Source organism: Prinia subflava, chromosome 25 (assembly GCF_021018805.1).
Source record: "Prinia subflava isolate CZ2003 ecotype Zambia chromosome 25, Cam_Psub_1.2, whole genome shotgun sequence".
Taxonomy (NCBI): domain Eukaryota; kingdom Metazoa; phylum Chordata; class Aves; order Passeriformes; family Cisticolidae; genus Prinia; species Prinia subflava.
In genome coordinates, this window is record NC_086271.1 from 1,587,939 (window position 1) to 1,606,608 (window position 18,670).

Below are 18,670 nucleotides of genomic sequence, written 5' to 3' on the forward strand. Positions count from 1 at the left end.
TTTATCACTACACACATTCTTGAAACACTCTTTTTAATGATAGAGCACCTTCAGCATTTCCTTGCATGCTATACAGAATATAACTTATTAGGTTATGCCTTTTATAAATATAAAAATATTGTGAAGCCACATTTTAAGGTCTGTGACAAGTATCTTCTTTTCCTTTATTCTCCTCCCCTCTTTACCCCAACACACACCTCTTCTGCATGTTTCAAATGCTCACCTGAGGAAAAGCTTAATCAAATTAACTGAAATTCACTTAAGCATTTAAAACAAATCAAAAATCCAATTCATGCACAAGCAGGCAGCTGTTTTCTGGCTAAAAGACAACTGGAAATTAGTGTGCAATGTTCTTATAATCATATAATGTAGGGTTTGTGCTACTATTCTCTTTCTTACCTCTAAACAATTGCCACCTTTCAATCTAGAAACAGTTACTTCTTAACACTGAAAGATGTTTAACAGGTTCCATTGGCATAAAAACATTATAGAAATTCAAATTATCTTCAATGTTTTCACATAAATATACATGCTTAGATATGCAATTACACACTATTTCTTGACACTCTCTCCCCATTGCACACATCCCCCCTCTGTTTGGTTTTGTCAAATTACTCTGTGCTTGTAGCAATCACAGATTTATTTAAAAATCCTTAAAATTAATTACTCACAGATTAAAACCAAGTCATCTTGTTCTTCAAATGAAACCTTCCTGTCATCCAAGGGTATCAAGATTAGTTACAAGTATTTTACATGAGTGCTTCAAACTGGTATCTATATTTTTGTAGGAAATGGGAGGAGAAAAGTAACGATGCAAAGTAAATTTACAATCTGAGTCAATGGCAGTAATGAGCAAAATCACACGAAGTAGTTCTAGACCTGTGTGGATACACTGACAATACTACTGAGGCCAAGGGAGAGACTCCCCTCTTCCAACAAGACCCACAGCAGCTGTTTGGCCCATCACCAGAAATGGGGCATCTCTTTTGTTTAAACTGGAGAAATTCTGTGCAAAATTAAGCCTAGCAGCTGCAGGAATCAGAAGCAAACAGTAATGGGGAATTTTTATGGCTTTTTAATGTGGGATATCAAGAGGTAGAGGAAGAAAATAATTCCAAGTCATCATTACAGATAGCAGGTGCTTTGATTAAAGCCTACCATCCCCTAAACAGAATTGCACCTTTTCTGGTACTAACTGCATACCTGGTCACACTCAACTAGAATGCTCCAGCTCTACAATCAGCACAACTAATCAAACTCAATTTTTCAAAGCATGACTTTTGCACTTTTAATGTATATGAACTGGGGTTTGTTTCTTCTCCCCAGCTCACAGTTGTCATGACATTCATAGCAGCTTGGTAGCTTTGAGGTCAGACTTCCCATTTCAAATCTGAATCCAACCATGTGAAAACACATCTGACAAAGGCAAGAACCCAGAAATGTTGCCTAAGCTTTGTTTCCACAGAAAACCAGGCTGTGAAGAACACTGACCACTATACCCAGAATAAAGGAGTCTTACAGCCTAATCTTCTTACACACCAATTCAACTTAGAAACTCTGAGGAGGCCTCTAGACACAGAAGTTCTCGAGTCAAAAAGCCCTGGGAGCAACTGCAAGAGGTTTGCATGAGAAACTCATGGGCTGAGCTCCCCCAGAGAAAAGACAATTATTACAGAGAGCACCAAGGACTGCTCCACCCCAGCAGAGGAGCTGGCAGGGAGGGCAGGGCAGTGGCTTCAACCCCAAAAGAAGCAGCCCCAAAGTACCTGGACAAGAGCAGAGGTTGGGTGACAGCAACCAGGGTCGACCATGCTGGAGGCCAAGACAGTAGGACTGAGCAAGCAGCAAGAGCCCGAGCTCTGCAGAAACCCTCACGGAAAAAGGGGAAGCTTCAGGCTTTTCCCAGCTCTGCCTCATCACCCAAACACCTGCACATCATCAGGACAGCCCAAACCACTGGGGAGCAGCCTGGGGGCACTTGAAGAACCCAAGGTTAGTTAGGTGTTGGAAATTACAAATCAGAGTCAAGTGGTTTAATTCAGCTCACAATAAGCCTAAGCCGAAGCATGGTCAGGCTAAAGATTTGACAGAAATAAATACTGTTGAGTCTGGAGCTGGCTGCTCCTGCCGACGTTCCGTGGCATTCTATACCTGTCTCCATTTCCTTTACTAGAGTTACTTAATTTAAAAACCTTTAAATCATTTTCATGGATATTACTTCTGAGCTCTCCGTAGCGCAAAATGATTACAAAACACAGAAAAATGATGAATGCTCTTTTTTTTTTCCAGCCAGCAGGCTGCTGTGTTTATGGAGGGAAGCATTCATAATGTAAAGCACTGCAGAAAAAGAATTTGTTCATATTATGCCCCCGTCGTTTGCTTTTCCAGCATCTTTGAGTTATGATGAATTCAATAACCACGTTTAAGTATTAAACATTTAACACTCCAGCCGAATGTAAGTCTGTGGCTCCCTCTTGTGTTCAACAACAATATGTCCGTTCATTGGATTTTATCTCTTCGATGTTTTCGCTCAGGAAAAACCTTTTGAAAACGAATTAATTCATTCAGTTACGATTAACACTTTTTGTCTTAGTCTGATACTCTGAGCTACCTCTATTTCCTTGTGAAGATCACAGGCACAATATTAAACAGCTGAGAAATTAATTCCAGAGAGAACTGAATAAAGGATTAAATGAATACGTGATATATTTAAGATCTATTGTGCAATGGTGTTGCATGTTGCAAGTCGTGTTGTTACTGGGCACAAGTCCCACATTTAAAACACAGGAACGAAACTGAGAATCAAGAAGAAGAAGCACAAACATGTCAATAAGCAAGATCAACAGAAGAAAGAACATGTAGTAGGAAGTAGGAGGAAGATGACAGGTTGTGATTCCCTTAATAGATTCCCAGCTAACAAACATCCTGTGTCAGATCCCCGTGAATGCAGGCGCCTCCCAGGTGGGGAGGCTGACTTCACTGCTGCTGAGAAAATGCTCAGGTACTTCCAGCATGCCCTGGTAGAGGATACACACAGAAATCAAAACACTGATTCATTGCTTACAGCTGGAGCAGTCGATTACAGTCAGCCTCCTCTAACACTGTTCGAAGCCACAGTGTTACTCCTGGAGAGCAGGAGGAAAGGAAACGTGCTCACAAATGGATTCCTGAATGAGCTGAACAGAACAAAGGTGAGCACAGGGAAAAGAGGTGAGGGAAAACAGGACCAGCTGATGATTTTCTTGTGTTGGTGATATAAATGTTTACACACCTATAACTAAGGGAGAAGATTGATAACCTGAACTGATTTACATTCCACTATTACATATAAAACACACCAAGAAGTATTCAGTGAGATGCACAGATACAACTCCAGAGTTCTTCTCTAATTGACCCTCAATTCCAGGTCAGTGCATGTAGCTAAACCCGTCTGCTGTTCACCATTTTCCCAAAGAAACATCTGGTTGGGCTCCTCCCAGATTTCAAGGGTGAAGAGATTTGGATGATCTACAATTATCGCAGAAATATTAACAAAACTGTTTTTTAAGGTCTTTTTGTTACCAAAAAAGGCCCTTCCACTTCCAAAGAGAAAATACTTAGGAATTGATAATAAAGGAAAAGAAAACCAGAAACAAAGCCACCCTTATTCTACACCAAACCCTCAAGTGACAGCAATACTTTTGACAACAGTGTACTGGCTTTGGCTTGGATAGAGATTTATCAGTTGTGGATGGGTTTTTTTTTCCCTTCCCTTGCTTGGGGCTATGTTTTGAATTTGTGCTTAAAACAGCCTTGATAACACACTAATGTTTTATCTTTTATGCAATGTCAGGCTCTTTCCTGCTTCTCACCCTGCCTTACCAGCAAAGAATCTGGGGGTGCAAAAGCAGCTGGTGGAAGAAGGAGGGTGGGGATGTGTGGAATGATGGCATTTGTCTTTCCAGTTTTCCATTTCACAGCTTTAGATGCAGGAAAGCATGTGAAGTATAAAGACAGGTTTAATCCAAGTAGGGACATTTCCCCATTAATCCCAGCAAGAATGAAAGACATCAGAGCAACAGTGAAACAAGAACACTGAAAAGACAGTGCTTGTATGAAAGACAGCAGGAGGGAGAGAATAATTCTTGGACATGTAATAAATAATGCTTGACACCACTTGTCAAAAAATATTTTAATTTTAACAAAAGCCCAGCATCACCAGTCTCACACATCAGAAGTTACAGGGTTACATGTAATGCATTCAGGTGTCCTCACAGAAAGGATTGAGTCCATGACAGAGATTCATTTGAGTTTTCACAACTGTCATACCTTATATAAAAAGATTTTTCAATTTCACATTAAATATCAGTTTTACCTATTCAACATAAATTGTTTCTATATTGTAAGGGTTTTTTTATCCTAAATTAGTTTTACAATAGTAGAACAGTACCAAGTACCTTCCTCCTCCTTATGAAGAAAGAACTCCTAATAAGTTACATAAAAAATACTTTCAAAAATCGTCCCAGTATTTGAGAAAAGGAGTGATATAACAACATTAAGATACAGAGATTTTTACATGACAAATCCCACTGTTCTATATATTAACCTCCTCTAAGGAGTCTAAATTCTTTACTCTAGGTCAACTAGGTAATATTTGCTCACTGTAAAATCAACTTATTTGTTTATAAACACTTTCTTGTGTTTGTGAACTTTGCATACAGCAGATTTGAGAGTATGTTAAAAAGGTGTTTTTTGTGGTTGGGTGCAACTTATTTTAACACAGAATTAATTAAGCACACCTTTCATTAATTTTCATTCTCTATAAATCATGAATCATTTGTGTCATACTGTATTGCTTCTTTTTCACTTCTGGGTTACTAATCCAGAATTACTGTGTATAGCTTCCAGACCCCAAAATCTGCTCAGTTCTGCTGTTGAGGGTCATAAAAGCTGATAAATGGCCATTTGATCAGACTAACAAAGCTGAATATTTCAGAACCTCAATCAGAAAACATTTATCCTTCTCAACACTCTATTGGATTTACAAGACACTACTCTTTTGAAGTCAGGTATTTTAGGTACTACTGATCTGCTCCTATTCCAGAGTCAGGGCACACAATCAGCTGAGGAATTAGCAATAATTTATCCTGAGGTATAGGTACAGCTGGCATGAACACAACTGTATTCTACAGCACATTCAATAAAACAGAGAAATGGCTCAAACAAGCGAGTTTGTCAGCATGCAAAGAAAATTCTTAACAGGATTTGGGAACTCAGCACATCGTTTGCCACTGTAATACAGGCAATGCTTTCCATTCCATCAGCTGAGCCATCCTGGAGAACTTCACCATAAAATTCTAAACTAGTATTAAAAATAAAATAATATTGGAAAGTGCACAGAAGTATTATTTAACTAAGGCACTGAAAACTTTAGAACTGGACTAATCCTTTAGATTGCAGTAAACAAAACATTTCTGAATGCACACTGTCAGACACCTTTCTAAACTCACATCCAGTGAATAAAATGTAGTTATTGCTTATACACAAAGGTTTTTCAGTGTGGCATGATTCAAGTCAGTGAGAAGTTAAATCTGCTTCATAAGGGTAATAACATGTTCATTAACAATGCAAGGTGTTTGATTTATTGTATTATCATTTCAGCTCTACACTACATAGAAAAAATAAATCTTTCATGAGACAGCCAAAGTAATTCATTTCCATATCAGCACCACCAAGGATCTTCCACCTACAAGGAATAAGAATAAGAGTGAAACAAATGCATAATTCATGTTGACTGTGCTAAAATATATTTGAAAGTTTTGGAGACTTGCTTTTATGTAGACAATAGAACACAATTTCTCTCTACTTCAATATCATTAGGACAGATTCAAGTGCAATTTTCTTTTGGAAGTATCAGCAATACTGCTGCAATCCCATTAATACAGCTTCAGAAATACTGAAGAGTCTCCCTACTATTAATTATTAGACCAAAACATAATCTATCTGGCAATTAATTCACACAGAAGACAGTGACCATGCCAGTTCTACAGAAGTCACTCCTCCCTGTTAACAATTAGAAGTTTTATAGGTGTGAAATATAATGAGAACTATAATGAGTTATAATGAAAAACTTCAGTACTTACTAAGGCTTGACACTGTAGTACTCTTCTGGTGTCACAATTTTTAATCCCCCAAAGTAGTCCAGGACCCAAATATTGGTGATGTTGAATTTGGCAAAGAACCAATTATGATCCTTGGGCCAGCTTTCCATTTCAGGGTGACGAGTGAATAACGCTTTTTTTGCCAAGTCTGCTTCTGAATCATTCACCTATTAAAAAAACCAGGAAACTATTACAATAAGATAGGCATGTAAAGATGAGTTTTAGCTAAAAAACCACTGCTGACTGGAGTGTGCTTTTTATAGTTCAGCCATGTCCTGTCCCAAGGGGCTCATTACTGTGGCTGAGTCTGCTCATCTTCAGTGTGGTGTGAACTGTGTGAGACAGAAAACACTTCCAAATAATGGGTTTTAACATTGAATCAGAAGGCTGCTTCTAAAGTTAGCATGGGCAAGAAAGTACTTCATCAACAGAAGAATAAATCTTTAAACAAATCACAAAACAGAGAAGTATGGATTCTAGGTGAATTATTATTATTATTATGAGGTGTCTTAGGTGTAATTTTACCTGCTCTGCACCTGCTCACTCAAACTGACAGAAACAGATCCAACTGTGCTCAGACATTTGCAAACACACACAGACAAATAGGATGGCATAACAGAATCCCCAGAGAAGGGAAGCTGAGAAGTGTGACAGCATTTAATATACAATGTGCATGTTTAAAGGGTTAAATCAACAATTTGGAGCTCTGGGTAAGGTACAAGAACCACTACCTAAGTAAAAACAACTCCATTATTAATGAGAAACTCAGGAAAGCGACAACAAGATTGCTGAGTGCAGTGTAGAAATATCAGAGCTGTGAAAACACCAAATAAGAACTGAGACTATCCAGTAAGAAGTTCTCATCCTCCATCATTATCCCCAATAATGGGATTAGGATCTTCAATGAATAACACACTCGATTTCTCCTATGAGACACCAAAGTAGTGGTGCACAAAAGAGCACTGCCCTGGCAGCAGCGCCACCAGATCACACAATGCACACTTTTTGTCTATAATACCTGCAACTTTGTAGCTCAGGTTAGTATTGACTTCAACAGAGTTTCAGAAGCAGGCATGCCACACTGCTTGAACCAAAGAATTTAACTGAGCAAGAGAGGTGTGAATGCAATGTGAAGGTTTTTTCAAATCATGGCCTCAGACTTCTTAGTTTCAGAACATATTGATATGAACGAGGGAGGTTTCCTGCATTACTGTCCCCCCAAGCTCCTTGCTAAAGGCATGCCAACAAAGCTCCTGCAGAAAATCAAGTTGTAACTTCATTCTCCTCTCACAAACTGTGAGCTGGCCTTTGGGTATCACAGCACAGAACACGTCAACCTATGCGTTTGCACAGAATTTCTCACCTTTCTCCTCTGCCTCCTCTAAAAAAATCTGTATTTGATGCACACAGCCTTGCCCAGTGTCAGCTTTCAGCTGCTTACCTTTACAATGCTCCCAACGAAGATGATGTGGGCACAGAGGGGGTTCTGGGGATCGTATTTGTGCTTCCTGCAGTAAGGAGTCTGTGCCAAAGACACGGTCAAGGAGGCATTTGAATTGACCTGAAATGCAAGAAGTAAGAGAAGAGGTTTATGCTGACTTTTCTTATGTGAAAAGAATGTCATACCCACCACGTTTTCAGCTCTTGGTACTTTATGCAGCTCAGTAATAATTGCAAAAAGAACAGAGCTGTCTTTTCCTAACTACATCTGAAAGGCTCCTTGGGCGAGCTCTGGATCTGAAATAAAGCCAGAGGTGTGCTGAAGCTTGTTAACATAAGGTGCAAACATCATAGAACAACACTCCTTAAAACTCTGAATTCAGCCTGTTTCACATGCAAATGATGATATATTACAATTTACAGACACAGAGGACAGTACAGAAGACAAGGACACACAGTGAACTTCATCAGGTTAATTCTAGTGAAAGGACAAAGTGTCACTGAGAAGGCAACCAACTAAGCTTCACAACTGTTGGTAAAATTATTCACAACAAAAACAAATATCTCTTCAAAACAGCCTCCTGGCTCCCCCAAATGGCTCTTTTGGCTTTTAAAGTGAATTTCAGAAGTTAGGTTTTAAAAAATTCATAGTATTCAAGCGAAACACCTAACCTGAAGAATTAAAGAACCCATCTCTGATTGTTTTTCTAAAACTAATTTGGTGACCATGGTTTGAAAAGCATTGGTGCCAAACAGGACTGCAGAATGTCACGTACTGAGGGTCACTATTTCCCAGCAAGGGAAGTTCCCCTGCTTTGAGAAGTTTCATTAGAAGGGCTCAGTCCAAGAGAAACCCTCCAAAGCCTCCTGAACACTACGGAGAGCACCGGTGACCTCATGAGACAGAAGCAACCCCTTGAGAGATAGGAAGTTGCTGAACTCCCAAAAAGCTGACTCATGATTATTCAGCACCTTCTCCCTCGCCTGTGACTATCACGTGTCAGGAGTTTCTGCCCTGAAGAAGCAAAATAAGGACCTGTTGAGGAGCTTTCTGAGGGAAATACTCATTACCAGTTTATACCCTGGGGTTTATGTCATTCTGAAAGCAAACAGCGGTATCTGGGATGTTAAGAAAGGTATCAGGCACAATAAATTAGTCTCTCTACAGTACTTAGACACATAATTAAACTCTTTTAAGGTAAACTAAAACCTGACAGGGAACAAGCAAAAAATGATAAAACAGCCAGAAAAATTACCATTATTTTGTGATTTGTGTTTACTAATATTGCAACAGTTACTAAATCAAACAAACAAATCTAATAAAGGAGGCATACAGCTGCTATTTCATGAAGTTTTTAGCAAACTCTTGGCCACAAAAGATCTGGGACAAGGCAAATTACACACTCAGAGTCTTCGCATGCCAACTCTGCCTTTCCATCCGTGCTTCCCTTTACGGTAAGCTCCAGAGACTGAATAACTTCCTCCAGCCTGCTCTCTTAGAATTCTCTTTGCTTAGGTCCCACACTGACAAGTTCCAGTCCTTCTGACTTTTTTTTGAGTGACGTTTTCTGTGTTCAGGTATTAAATGACACCTCATTTCTTTGCTCAGAGCTTCTGGAAGCTGCAGACACTTCCTCTGTCTGGTGCTGTCCTTTTTTTTTTCTCAAGACCACTATTAGCAGGAACTTCTCAGGAGACGTCCTGTCTGTCACCACAGACAGCACTGCCCGTGCTTAGCTGCTCAAGGGCTGGTAATTGTCCCCAAGGCTGACAAACAGGGTGGAATCCATGGAACAGCCATAAAATAAAGCACAGATGAGGAAGAATTTTACGCTGAGGGTGGCAGGGCACTGGCACAGCTGCCCAGGGAGATCGTGGAGTTTCCCTCTCTGGAGAACCCTACCTGGACATGCTCCTGTGTCACCTGCCGAGGAGATCCTGCCCTGCTTGGGCCGAGTGATCCCCAGAGGTCCCTTCCAGCCCCAGCAATGCCGTGGCTCTGCGAACCAGCGCTGTCACACTCTACCTTTGCCATCACCCCTCGCTGGTGAGCGCAGGCCTGAGCAACCCGGGTGCTTCTCTGAGAGCCCTTCGTGCGGTCACCGCCCTCCCCGCTCACCTCCAGGTCCTGCACGGAGATCTCCATGTCGGTCAGGTACAGGTAGGGGACGCCGCTGCCGCCGCAGGGCCCGGGCGGGCCGTCGCTGAGGGAGAAGATGTTGGCGAAGGGGTGGCCGCGCAGCCCCTCCTGCGCCGACAGCGTGGCCAGCGCGCCCCAGTCGCAGTTGTGCAGGACGTAGCGCGCCATGCGCGCCGCCTCCTCGGGCGGCGGGATGGCCGCGACGGCCGCCAGCAGCAACCCGGATGCGGCGCACAGGAGCAGCAGCCGCGCCATGGCTCCCCGGCCAGCGGAGGACACGGACATCGCTGTCCGCACAGCCGCGGAGCGGGACATCCCAGCACACACGGTACCAGCGTCCGGCTGCCGGGGCTGCCCGCACCGCCCCCGCACCGCCCCCGCATCGCGCCGGGAGGGGTGGGCCCGCCCCGCCTCACCAATGGGAGCAATGGGAGCAATGCGAGGTCCGCGCTCCTCAGCCAATGAGAGCCGCTGGGGGCGGGACAATGCGCACAGCCATTGTAAACAACCTCGAGCGCGCCGCCCGTGAGGGGGCGGAGTCACCCGCAGCCGAGGGGGCCCTGCGCTGTGGCACCGAATTGATGGAAAAGACCCCAAAAATCGCCGAGTCCGCGCTGTGATCCAACACCGCCGAGTGACCCGGGCCATGGCTCCGAGTGACACAGCCAGCCTTTCCCTGAACACCTCCCGGGACGGTGACTCCAGCGCCTCCAATCAGCAGCCCGTTCCAATGTCTAATCAGCCTTTCTGTGAGGAAATTATTCCTGATGTCCAACCTGAACCTCCCCTGGCACAGCTTGAGGTCATTTCCTTTCATCCCTGGGAGCAGAGGCCAAACCCCACCTGGCTGCCCCCTCCTTTCAGGAGGTTGTAGGAGCAGTACGGTCCCCCCGGGCCTCCCTTTCTCCAGACTAAACATCCCAGTGGCTTCCCCCAATACTTCAGACCCTTCCCTTCTCCAGACTCGCTCCAGCACCTCAGGGTCTTTCTGGAAGTGAGGGGCCAGAACCGGACACAGCATTCGAGGTGTGCCGAGCACACAGGGACAGTCACTGCTCCTGCTGGCCACAACATTCCTGCTCCTGGCCAGGGTGCCATTGTTGACCTTGCCGGACCTCACCGCGCTGGCCCGGGCCCACAGGATTCCCTGACAGCCCCGTTTCCCTGGAGCACCAGGAGCGGCTCCCCGCGCCCGGCGGGCAAAGGGAACGTGGTGGCAGCGCTCCCGCTGGCCTGCGGGGGGCGCTGGCGGGACGCGGCTCTGGCCGGTGTTCCCGCCGTGTCCCGGCGATGTCCCGGCGGCTCCCGCCTGTGCCGAGCCCGTCCCCTCCTCCGGCACCCCCCGGCCCGGAGCCGGCCCGTTCTGCGAGGTTCGAGTGACGCAGGATAGGCCATGGCGCGGTGCCCGGCCGCAGCCGTGCCCTGGCATCGCCCCTGCTTTGTGCGCCTGAGGAGGTCTGTCACATCCTGGAAGTGTCCAAAAACCGCGTGGATATGGCATTTGAGGACATGCTTTAATGGTGAGCAGGGGGTGCTGGGTTAGCAGGTGGACTCGGTGATCCTAAAGTCCTTTCCCAACCATAATGATTCTGTCATTCTGCAATCCAAGGTGGCACCACTATCCCTGCCCACTGCTAGATCAGTCTCAAAGGCTGGTTCTGTGTCACCACAAGAGTTTGGGACCCAGCCTTCCCTTGGGTCAGCCTTTTCCTTTAGCAGCAGGGACTATCTGTTTTGGGCCACAAAGCCCCCAGAATGATTTGCCACTAGGTAGAGCTCAGGTGTTACCTCTTGCACACTGCAGGGCGTGTGTCAGAGCCCTTGCCTCTACAAGTCTCGGTTTTCTTAGTTGAACACCATTCCACCTTCCACCGAAGATTTGTAAAGAGATGCTTTAAACTGGGGTAATACTGAGACTTGGTTCAACTTCTCCTAAAAGATGGTGGATTTTCATATTTCCACCTGGATCCAAGTATATCCACAGTATGTAAACAGCCACATAGCACTGAGGAAGCCAAATTAACTTGCCCAGTGACCACCATCTGCCCCAGGTGCCCCACAGCTCCCACAGTTTATAGTGGGCCAGGTGGATGATCCCGTTGGGCTGAACTCAGCAAGGAAAACACACTACCTGTCCATCCCCTACTATTTATCTGCTGTCCTGTACAGGCAGAACAAATTCATTTTTCCTTCAGTATTCTCCTTGCCTGCAGAGCTTGGGCAGAGATCCCTGACCCCTCTCCAGGACTCATGGAGCCTTCTCCTGTTGCCTTCTCCTGGAGATGCTCAGGAAAACCTAAAATTTTTGTAGGAAAAAAAAAAAGAAAAAAGAAAAAAAAAGATGCTCTAAACCCCTGATATGCAGCCACTAGGCTCTCTCACTTCCTCAGTTAGATCTCAGAGAAAGGAGAAGGATTCTCTCTGTTGTGCTGCAATATTGTCTAGGGGCTCTCAGCATCCTTGCATAACAGGGTCAAGAGAGTATTGCTAGGCACTGCTAGTTCTCCTTTTCAACTCATGTGCTTCACTGCATTTAAAAACCAGTAAATAGACAGTAACCTCTCACCATAAATGGAGCCAAGTTTACTTCCTCCAAGGCTGAGTTCATGGAACAATCCTAATTTCAGTGTGTTTTATATGTGATGGGCTTCAGGCTGTGTCCCCCGAGTAGGTGTATTTTAGTCAGAAGGTGGGCAAGGTCTCCATCCTGGCTTGTGTCATGTTTTGTCTGCTCTCTTCAGAGCTGGTTTTCCCTGAGCCAGCTCTCTGTGTAGACAGCCTGGTTGCTGGATGGGCTGGGCACGGTTTCTCCTCAGACACAGCCTAGCTGTGCTCTGGTCCAGGCTTCCTGTCTGGCTCATGCAGTCTGTCCCTGAACAGAAACCTTTCTGTGTCCAGACAACACTCGGGGGCTGTGCAGTCTCGCTGTGTGCAGCGCTTGGTTCCCGAGCCAGGCCCGCTCTCCGCATCCCAATGACAGCCAGGGTGATTAAAGTCACTTGCCGGGGTGATTAAAGTCACTTGCCGCTGCCTTTGACAGAAGACACTGACCTGTGAGTCAGCTCTGGCAAAAGCTGAAGTGCTCGGGGCTTTGAAGTGCCAATGCTTGGTGCCACATGAAACCCACCATGCAAATTGTTTCTAAAAATGTTGGTTAGATTCTCTCCTTGGGAGATATCAGCCCTGCTGCTGCTGGAAGTGGCACACAACACAGACCTTTGCTGGGCAGAGAGGTGCTAAATAAGACATCAATTTCTTCTCACCCTCAAACTTCCTGAATTACCTTGGTTGGGAATTTAGCTTGTGACTCTTGTCTTGGTGTATTTTTAGGAGATAGGTGAAGTTATTACAGCACTGGCCTGGTGTTCAGCCAGAAATTTTGTTACTTCTTTAACAGCTACCACGCAGGCAGTGGCAAGGCAAACTTCCTCTGTGTTTAACCTGTTAAACACAGAGGAAACTTGCCTTAAACCTGTTTTGTTAGGGACCAGAAATGTTGTTCCATTTTCAATCAGAAAACCTTGTTCAGTCAGAGCTTGGGCTGCATGCTAAGGAGGCTGCTGGCGAGGGCCACGCTTGTGGCGCTGCTTTCCAGGACACTGAGAGATGGATAGTAGGACTGGCCTGAGAACAGTGTGATCAAAACCAGCACATACACCCAGAATTGTGTCAGCAGCCATGTTCTGACTGGTTTTGTTGGTTTATATGAAGCTTGTTGTACTAGAACTAGTAACTATAGAGGAATTGTTCTGTCTGGAAGCAAGCTGTCAGTGCCTCATGCCAATAATATTTGTCCTACCACTCTATGGATACAATAGGATGCAGCCATGCCTCTTAACACCCCAGCTCAGTTTGTTCTCTGAAGTCAAGTAGATGAGCAGTGGTAAAAGAGCACGCCAAAGACATTTAGGTGCTGCAGGAGGTGACACCAGTTATCTGAACACCACCCACCAGCCCCTGGTGGGACCAGGATAATCCACCTCACTATGATCTCATTATTATGAGGTGAAATGCTTCCTGTGTCATACAGCATTTCTTAACTTTATTCTGCTTAGAGACAGGCTTTTGGCAATTAGGCAATTAGGAAGCCCTAATTAAGAAGCCTGGTTAGTCTGAACCACGATGTTAGCGCTCCGGCGCCAGCTGACAGTCAGGAACACATGAAATGATTCAATCTTTCAGTTAGGCTCCACCACCTAAATTTTTACGTGGCCACCATGAAAAACTCACATTCCAGTCCAGCTTAGCGAGAGCCACTTTATAGGCACATCCTTCCGTTTAATTCCCTTCAGTAAGGGGACTTTCCCAGTGACATCGGTTCCCAGGGGTGCAGAGAGGCTGGCACGCCGTCCGTGTGTCCGTGTGGGTGCTGGCACATGTGTGTTTGTGTGTTTGTGTGTTTGTGTGTCTGTGCTCTCAGAAGTGCCTCGCTGCAGCTGCAGGACCCGAGCACAGAAATGTCAATGGTACAAAGCGTTCCAGCTGAGTTCATTTCCTGCTGATAAGTCCCTGAAGAGGAGGGTGAGGCTCAGCATCCACGGCGTTGTTTTAGTGCTGAGGGGCACGGGCAGACAGCTCGGGGCACACTCAACAGAACTGTGGGTTCAAAGAGTGAGTTTCCTGTAGAAAAACGCTGCTCACGTTCGCTTCCTGTTGGCCTGCCAGTGTCAGACCTGGTGTGTAAAGCCAGCCCAAAACAGGATGTTGCCCCTTTGAGTTGATCTCTGAAATGCAAATGTTGTTTCTTCGGTGGTTACCTTATCCCCCCTCTTTTACTTTTTCAGTTGAGAATTGAGTTGTTTGAGTGGGAACTGGAAGGGTGAGACCCATTTTCAGGAGGTCAAAAGCCCAGTATGGTAACAGCTGCTGGCTAATGGTGTGAATTCTGGGAAATGATGCGGATAATAGCAGCCAAGGCCAGGCAGAGAGCTGGACAGAACAACCTCAGATACTGGCACTGACAGGTGAGCTGTCCTAAAACTGTCAGCAAATGTCTTAACAAAGCACAGAATTGCAATCTGTCTTGCAGGAACCCACAGCTCCCTCCACCCTTCACTCTCCCACCACCCTGACAAACATACCTTCCCAGATTTGGCAGCTAGGCAGACACACCCAAATGAGATAACTGCATGGACGCAAATACCAGAGACAAAGTTTCAGATGTCCTCTAAAGCTCTTTAACTAACTGGTTTTTGAATAAAGCGTAGCCGTGTCTCTGCATCTCCTTTTTGTCGCTCCCTCTGAGTACCCCACAGAGGCTCCATTATCCATCCTTCCTAGCCAAAATGCAGGGAGCCAGCAAACGTTGCCCACGGTGTTTCTGAGCATGGCAGAACCTCTTACACCACCTGTTTTGCAGGAGTGAAGGAATTCCTTGCACCTCTCCTCCACATGCTGCCTGTAGCAGGAGTGCCAGTCATTTCTTTGGAAGCAAAATATGTTGGCCTCACATGTCTTGAAAAGAATCAGACAGGAAACTGCAAAATCCAGGGGGCCACAATTGCAGCATTTTCTTAGTCAAATGAAATTTCCCCCCAGAGCCTGTTTTAATGGCACTAGTGATGACTATTTTTTTTCCTGCAGAGCAGAGCAGATTTTTTGGATGTAAGAACAAGCTAGTCTCATAGACACTGCTACATCCCAGATTTGTAAGCAGGGTTTTAGAGAGGGATGCAAAGAGTCACACTGGAAGATACCTCAAAATACTTGCAAGTGCACATCATGTAAAACACCCAGTTTCTCTGCAGAACCTCCATTAATAAGGTTTGTTTCAAAGTCCTTGCAGCTAAAGCATGTGGGTTGTTTGTTCAGATTTTCTACTGGTTTTCAGTCCAGAAACAAGAAAGAGGAGAACAAATCCACACCTCCTGTTTTCCTGTCTGCAGAAAAACATACACTGTATTTCTGTGCATTCGCCCCTTGCTTCTTCAGGAAGGAAGATTTAGCATCGAAAAGTCTCAAAAGTACAGACAAAATGACAAAAGTACTTTGAGTACTGTGTGCCATGCCCAGAGCAATGGCATTTGGGAATCCAGCAGGCAGAAAGGATTTGCTTTGTGGCAAGATACTTGGAGGCAGAAATAAATGGAGTGAAGAATTGTGGTGGGGCAGCTGCAATGGCTTTTGCTTTAGTAGTATGGGTGAAGTGATACTGCCTCTGCCTAGCAGTTTCCTTTTCTGTACACCTAAGCAAATGGTTTCCTCTGCACAGCAGAGCCCCTGAAAGCAGAAAGAAAATACTGAAACAGTCCCAGAGCAGCAGGAAACAGTCATGGGAGGCGTGACTGTGACGGTGTGCTACATGGCAGATACCTTGAAAACAACACTTGTGACCCACGTCCAGTGAAATCCCTGAGCTGGAAATCCTCCTTCTGCCCCACAGCAGGAAAAGCATGGGCAGTGGAAGAATCCTGCCCTTCCTGCCTCAACCCTCTTCTCAGCTGAGTCTCTATTCCCTCTCCTAATATACCATTGTCAGGATTTGAAATCAAGAAATCAATAGGATTTCCAAACAAGTGGTAGTTTCATTTTCATATTTAATTTAGATTTTATTTTCTTATGTCTACAGTTGCAGCATCTTCTGGTTGCTTACAGTAGATAGGTTTCATCTAATCTAGTGTTTCAACAACAGGAGATTAATTAGTCCTCTTGCCCAATCTCCAGATTGCAGCAACTCAGCCTATCGTTCTTTTGGCTAAGGACAGAGTGACTATTGCATATTGAATCTAGGAGATAATTGGATCACAATTTGAATCTGCAGATTCCACGGGAGTCCTGCAGCAACAGTTAACTCCACTGGAAGAACCAGTGTCAGTAACAGGGAGCTGGGATAGCTTGATGCTCACATTTAAATCCATGCTGGAGCGTTTGCAGCCACGGCCAGCAGGGACTTGTGAAACACTGCAAAGGAGAAGTATGCATCCCTTCTAGAAAACATGCTTTAACTCTCTTCTGCCCCCAAGGTATCGTGCCAAAATGACGATAGGACGTTGTGTCACTCTGCAGCTGCACTCAAGGCAAGGAAGCCAGCAGAAGACAAAGGGAGCCTTTCCAAATTCCTCTGCACCACCCTGCTCTGGAGAGGTGGGGACTGAAATTCTTTGAGAAGGAGCATATGCAAACAGTTGCTAAAAGAGATGTCCGGTTTACAACACTGTGATCGGTGTGGAAAAGGAAACTGCAGCAAAAACATTCCGGAGGCTTGTTTTTCCCCATCCCAGTTTTTCTATCTTCATGGAAGCATCTCGCTTCCAGTGCACAAGTGTGTCCATCCCTGCAAGGGGAGAGGAGAACAACCTGCACCTTCTGACCTGGTGGTGTGAGACACAAATTCAAGGTGGAAGGAGCTGGTCCTGCTTTGCAGCTGGACAGTGACAACCTTGCATGGGGACCCCCTGCTAGTTCCCACGATTAAGCCCTCCAGGATCTCCCAGTAGATATTTGTCCTTCCTGGGAGTCCCAGCGCGCACCAGGACAACGCCTTAAATTGTGTTCAAGCCCAACAATCATCCTCGCTCTCCTCCTCTCCTGCCTTTCTAAAGACAGTTCATTGCAGAGTGAAATCACTGAAAAGAAGGAAGAGGAAGGAGAGCTGCAGTTAGAAGGAAAGGGATTCTCTCCTCACAAATAAACAGGCAAGAGACCCTGCAGGAGAGGGGAAGTGTGGACAGCGGAGAGATCGAAGCAGAGATACCAGGGCAGGAACTGCGAGCAGTGGAGAGAAATAGAGGCTAAACGGAGGGGTGGGAGGGGAGTAAAGATAAGGTGATAGCAAATGGGAAGGGGGAGAGAGAAAGTGGGAGAGGAAATGCACATGCGGTGTCCTCAAGTTTGGGCGCGGAGGCAGAGCTTGTTGCATGTTGTCTGACGAGCCCAGCGCTCCGGGCAGGACAGTATCTGTTTAGATTTGTGGCTAAATTTAAACCCCGATTGCCTTGCCTCCCCCTCCTCTCCCCTCCCTTCCTCTCACCCACCCGCCCTTCTTCCTTGTTCGTCGTGCAGGGCCACTCGCTGGGCTCTGTCAGTCCGGGCTGAGCAGGAGCCGGGAGCTCCCACCCCTGCTCGGCGACACGGCTCTGCTCTGGCTCGGCTGAACTTTTCCCTCCGATAACAGGGAAAGGGGTGGGGAAGAAGGATTGCCCCGAGGACACCTCGCTCTTGCAGGACATGGAGGTAAAGAAAACTTTATTTCTACTAAAAATTGCTTGTGACTGGCTCCGCGATCTGCTGTAGCTCCACCTTGCAAAGCAATTTCTCCCTGAAGGCAGCTTCAGAGTGTCTCTTTGCTGGGGTTCAGATAAAGGTCTCTTTGCCCCCACCCCAACTCCTGTCGTGCACCTCAGACGCTTTTACAGGTTTTAGTCCAGGTTTGGAAAGCAGGGGGGATGGTTTGGGAAGAAACTGCCTCTGTGAAAGGGAACGAGAAAGAACTGCCATTTACTTGTTAGTCCCCGAGATGTGATTAGAGTGTTAGATTTTAAAAGGTATCATTTTGAAAAGAGGCTTTAAAGAGTCATTAAAAATGGGGACATAAGAGAACAAGCCTTCCCGGACTGACAAGCTCCATGGGGTTGGTTCCTTCCCAACCCGAGCAGCAGCAGTTGTGATTCACACCCTCAGCTGTGTGTAGCCCCTGTCCCACGTGGATTGGGAGGTCTCGTTTTCCTCATCAATAGAGCATTTTGGGTCAGGGAAGGGGACCCTGCACTTGGGCGAGATGGATGAGTAGCACACCCCCAGAGGGTTTTCTGTCCCTTTTTCTCCATGCGCCCCGTGCTTCAGGAGAGTTGGATCTCATGTCTCAGGGTGGGCACACGGCTGGTGGACAGGAGTCTGGCTTCCCTGGTGTTTATGTTCAAGCCTTCTCCTGTGTAACACCCTCCTGGGCAAGGCAGTTCACCTCCCTCTGCCTCCTGTCCCATTCATTCAAAATGGCAATGGTGGTGCTTGC

At 45.7% G+C, this 18,670-nt stretch overlaps 2 protein-coding genes across 4 annotated transcripts in view; one reads left to right on the forward strand and one right to left on the reverse strand.

The window, feature by feature from the left end:
* Window positions 1–4,156: 4,156 nt before the first annotated feature.
* CREG1 (cellular repressor of E1A stimulated genes 1) lies at window positions 4,157–10,383 on the reverse strand. Of its 2 annotated transcripts, XM_063419345.1 has the most exons (4): window positions 9,700–10,383; window positions 7,582–7,701; window positions 6,123–6,307; window positions 4,157–5,725 (listed from the first exon to the last, which is right to left on the reverse strand). In XM_063419345.1, coding segments are annotated over exons 1-4 (975 nt in total). In that variant the 5' UTR covers window positions 10,369–10,383; the 3' UTR covers window positions 4,157–5,724. The 2 variants fall into 2 exon arrangements, with proteins under 2 accessions (XP_063275415.1, XP_063275416.1); XM_063419346.1 differs by lacking the exon at window positions 4,157–5,725 and having other exon boundaries at window positions 6,122–6,307.
* Window positions 10,384–17,370: 6,987 nt separating this feature from the next.
* The window catches only part of RCSD1 (RCSD domain containing 1), a 29,645-nt gene continuing 28,345 nt past the window's right edge, over window positions 17,371–18,670 (forward strand). For both annotated transcript variants that reach the window (XM_063419353.1, XM_063419354.1), the window contains exon 1: window positions 17,371–17,892. In XM_063419353.1, coding sequence (XP_063275423.1) covers window positions 17,887–17,892 — 6 coding nt within the window. In that variant the 5' untranslated portion in view covers window positions 17,371–17,886. The remainder of the gene's footprint in view (window positions 17,893–18,670) is intronic.

Excerpts from the sequence above, each read along its gene's own strand:
- CREG1 (XM_063419345.1), bottom strand. The coding sequence starts at position 10,368 with ATGGCCCGGGTCACTCGGCGGTGTTGGATCACAGCGCGGACTCGGCGA. Across the intron at positions 7,702-9,699 it reads TCTCCGTGCAGGACCTGGAG|GTCAATTCAAATGCCTCCTT; the intron begins GTGAGCGGGGAG and ends CTTGCATTTCAG. Across the intron at positions 6,308-7,581 it reads TCGTTGGGAGCATTGTAAAG|GTGAATGATTCAGAAGCAGA; the intron begins GTAAGCAGCTGA and ends TTTTTTTAATAG.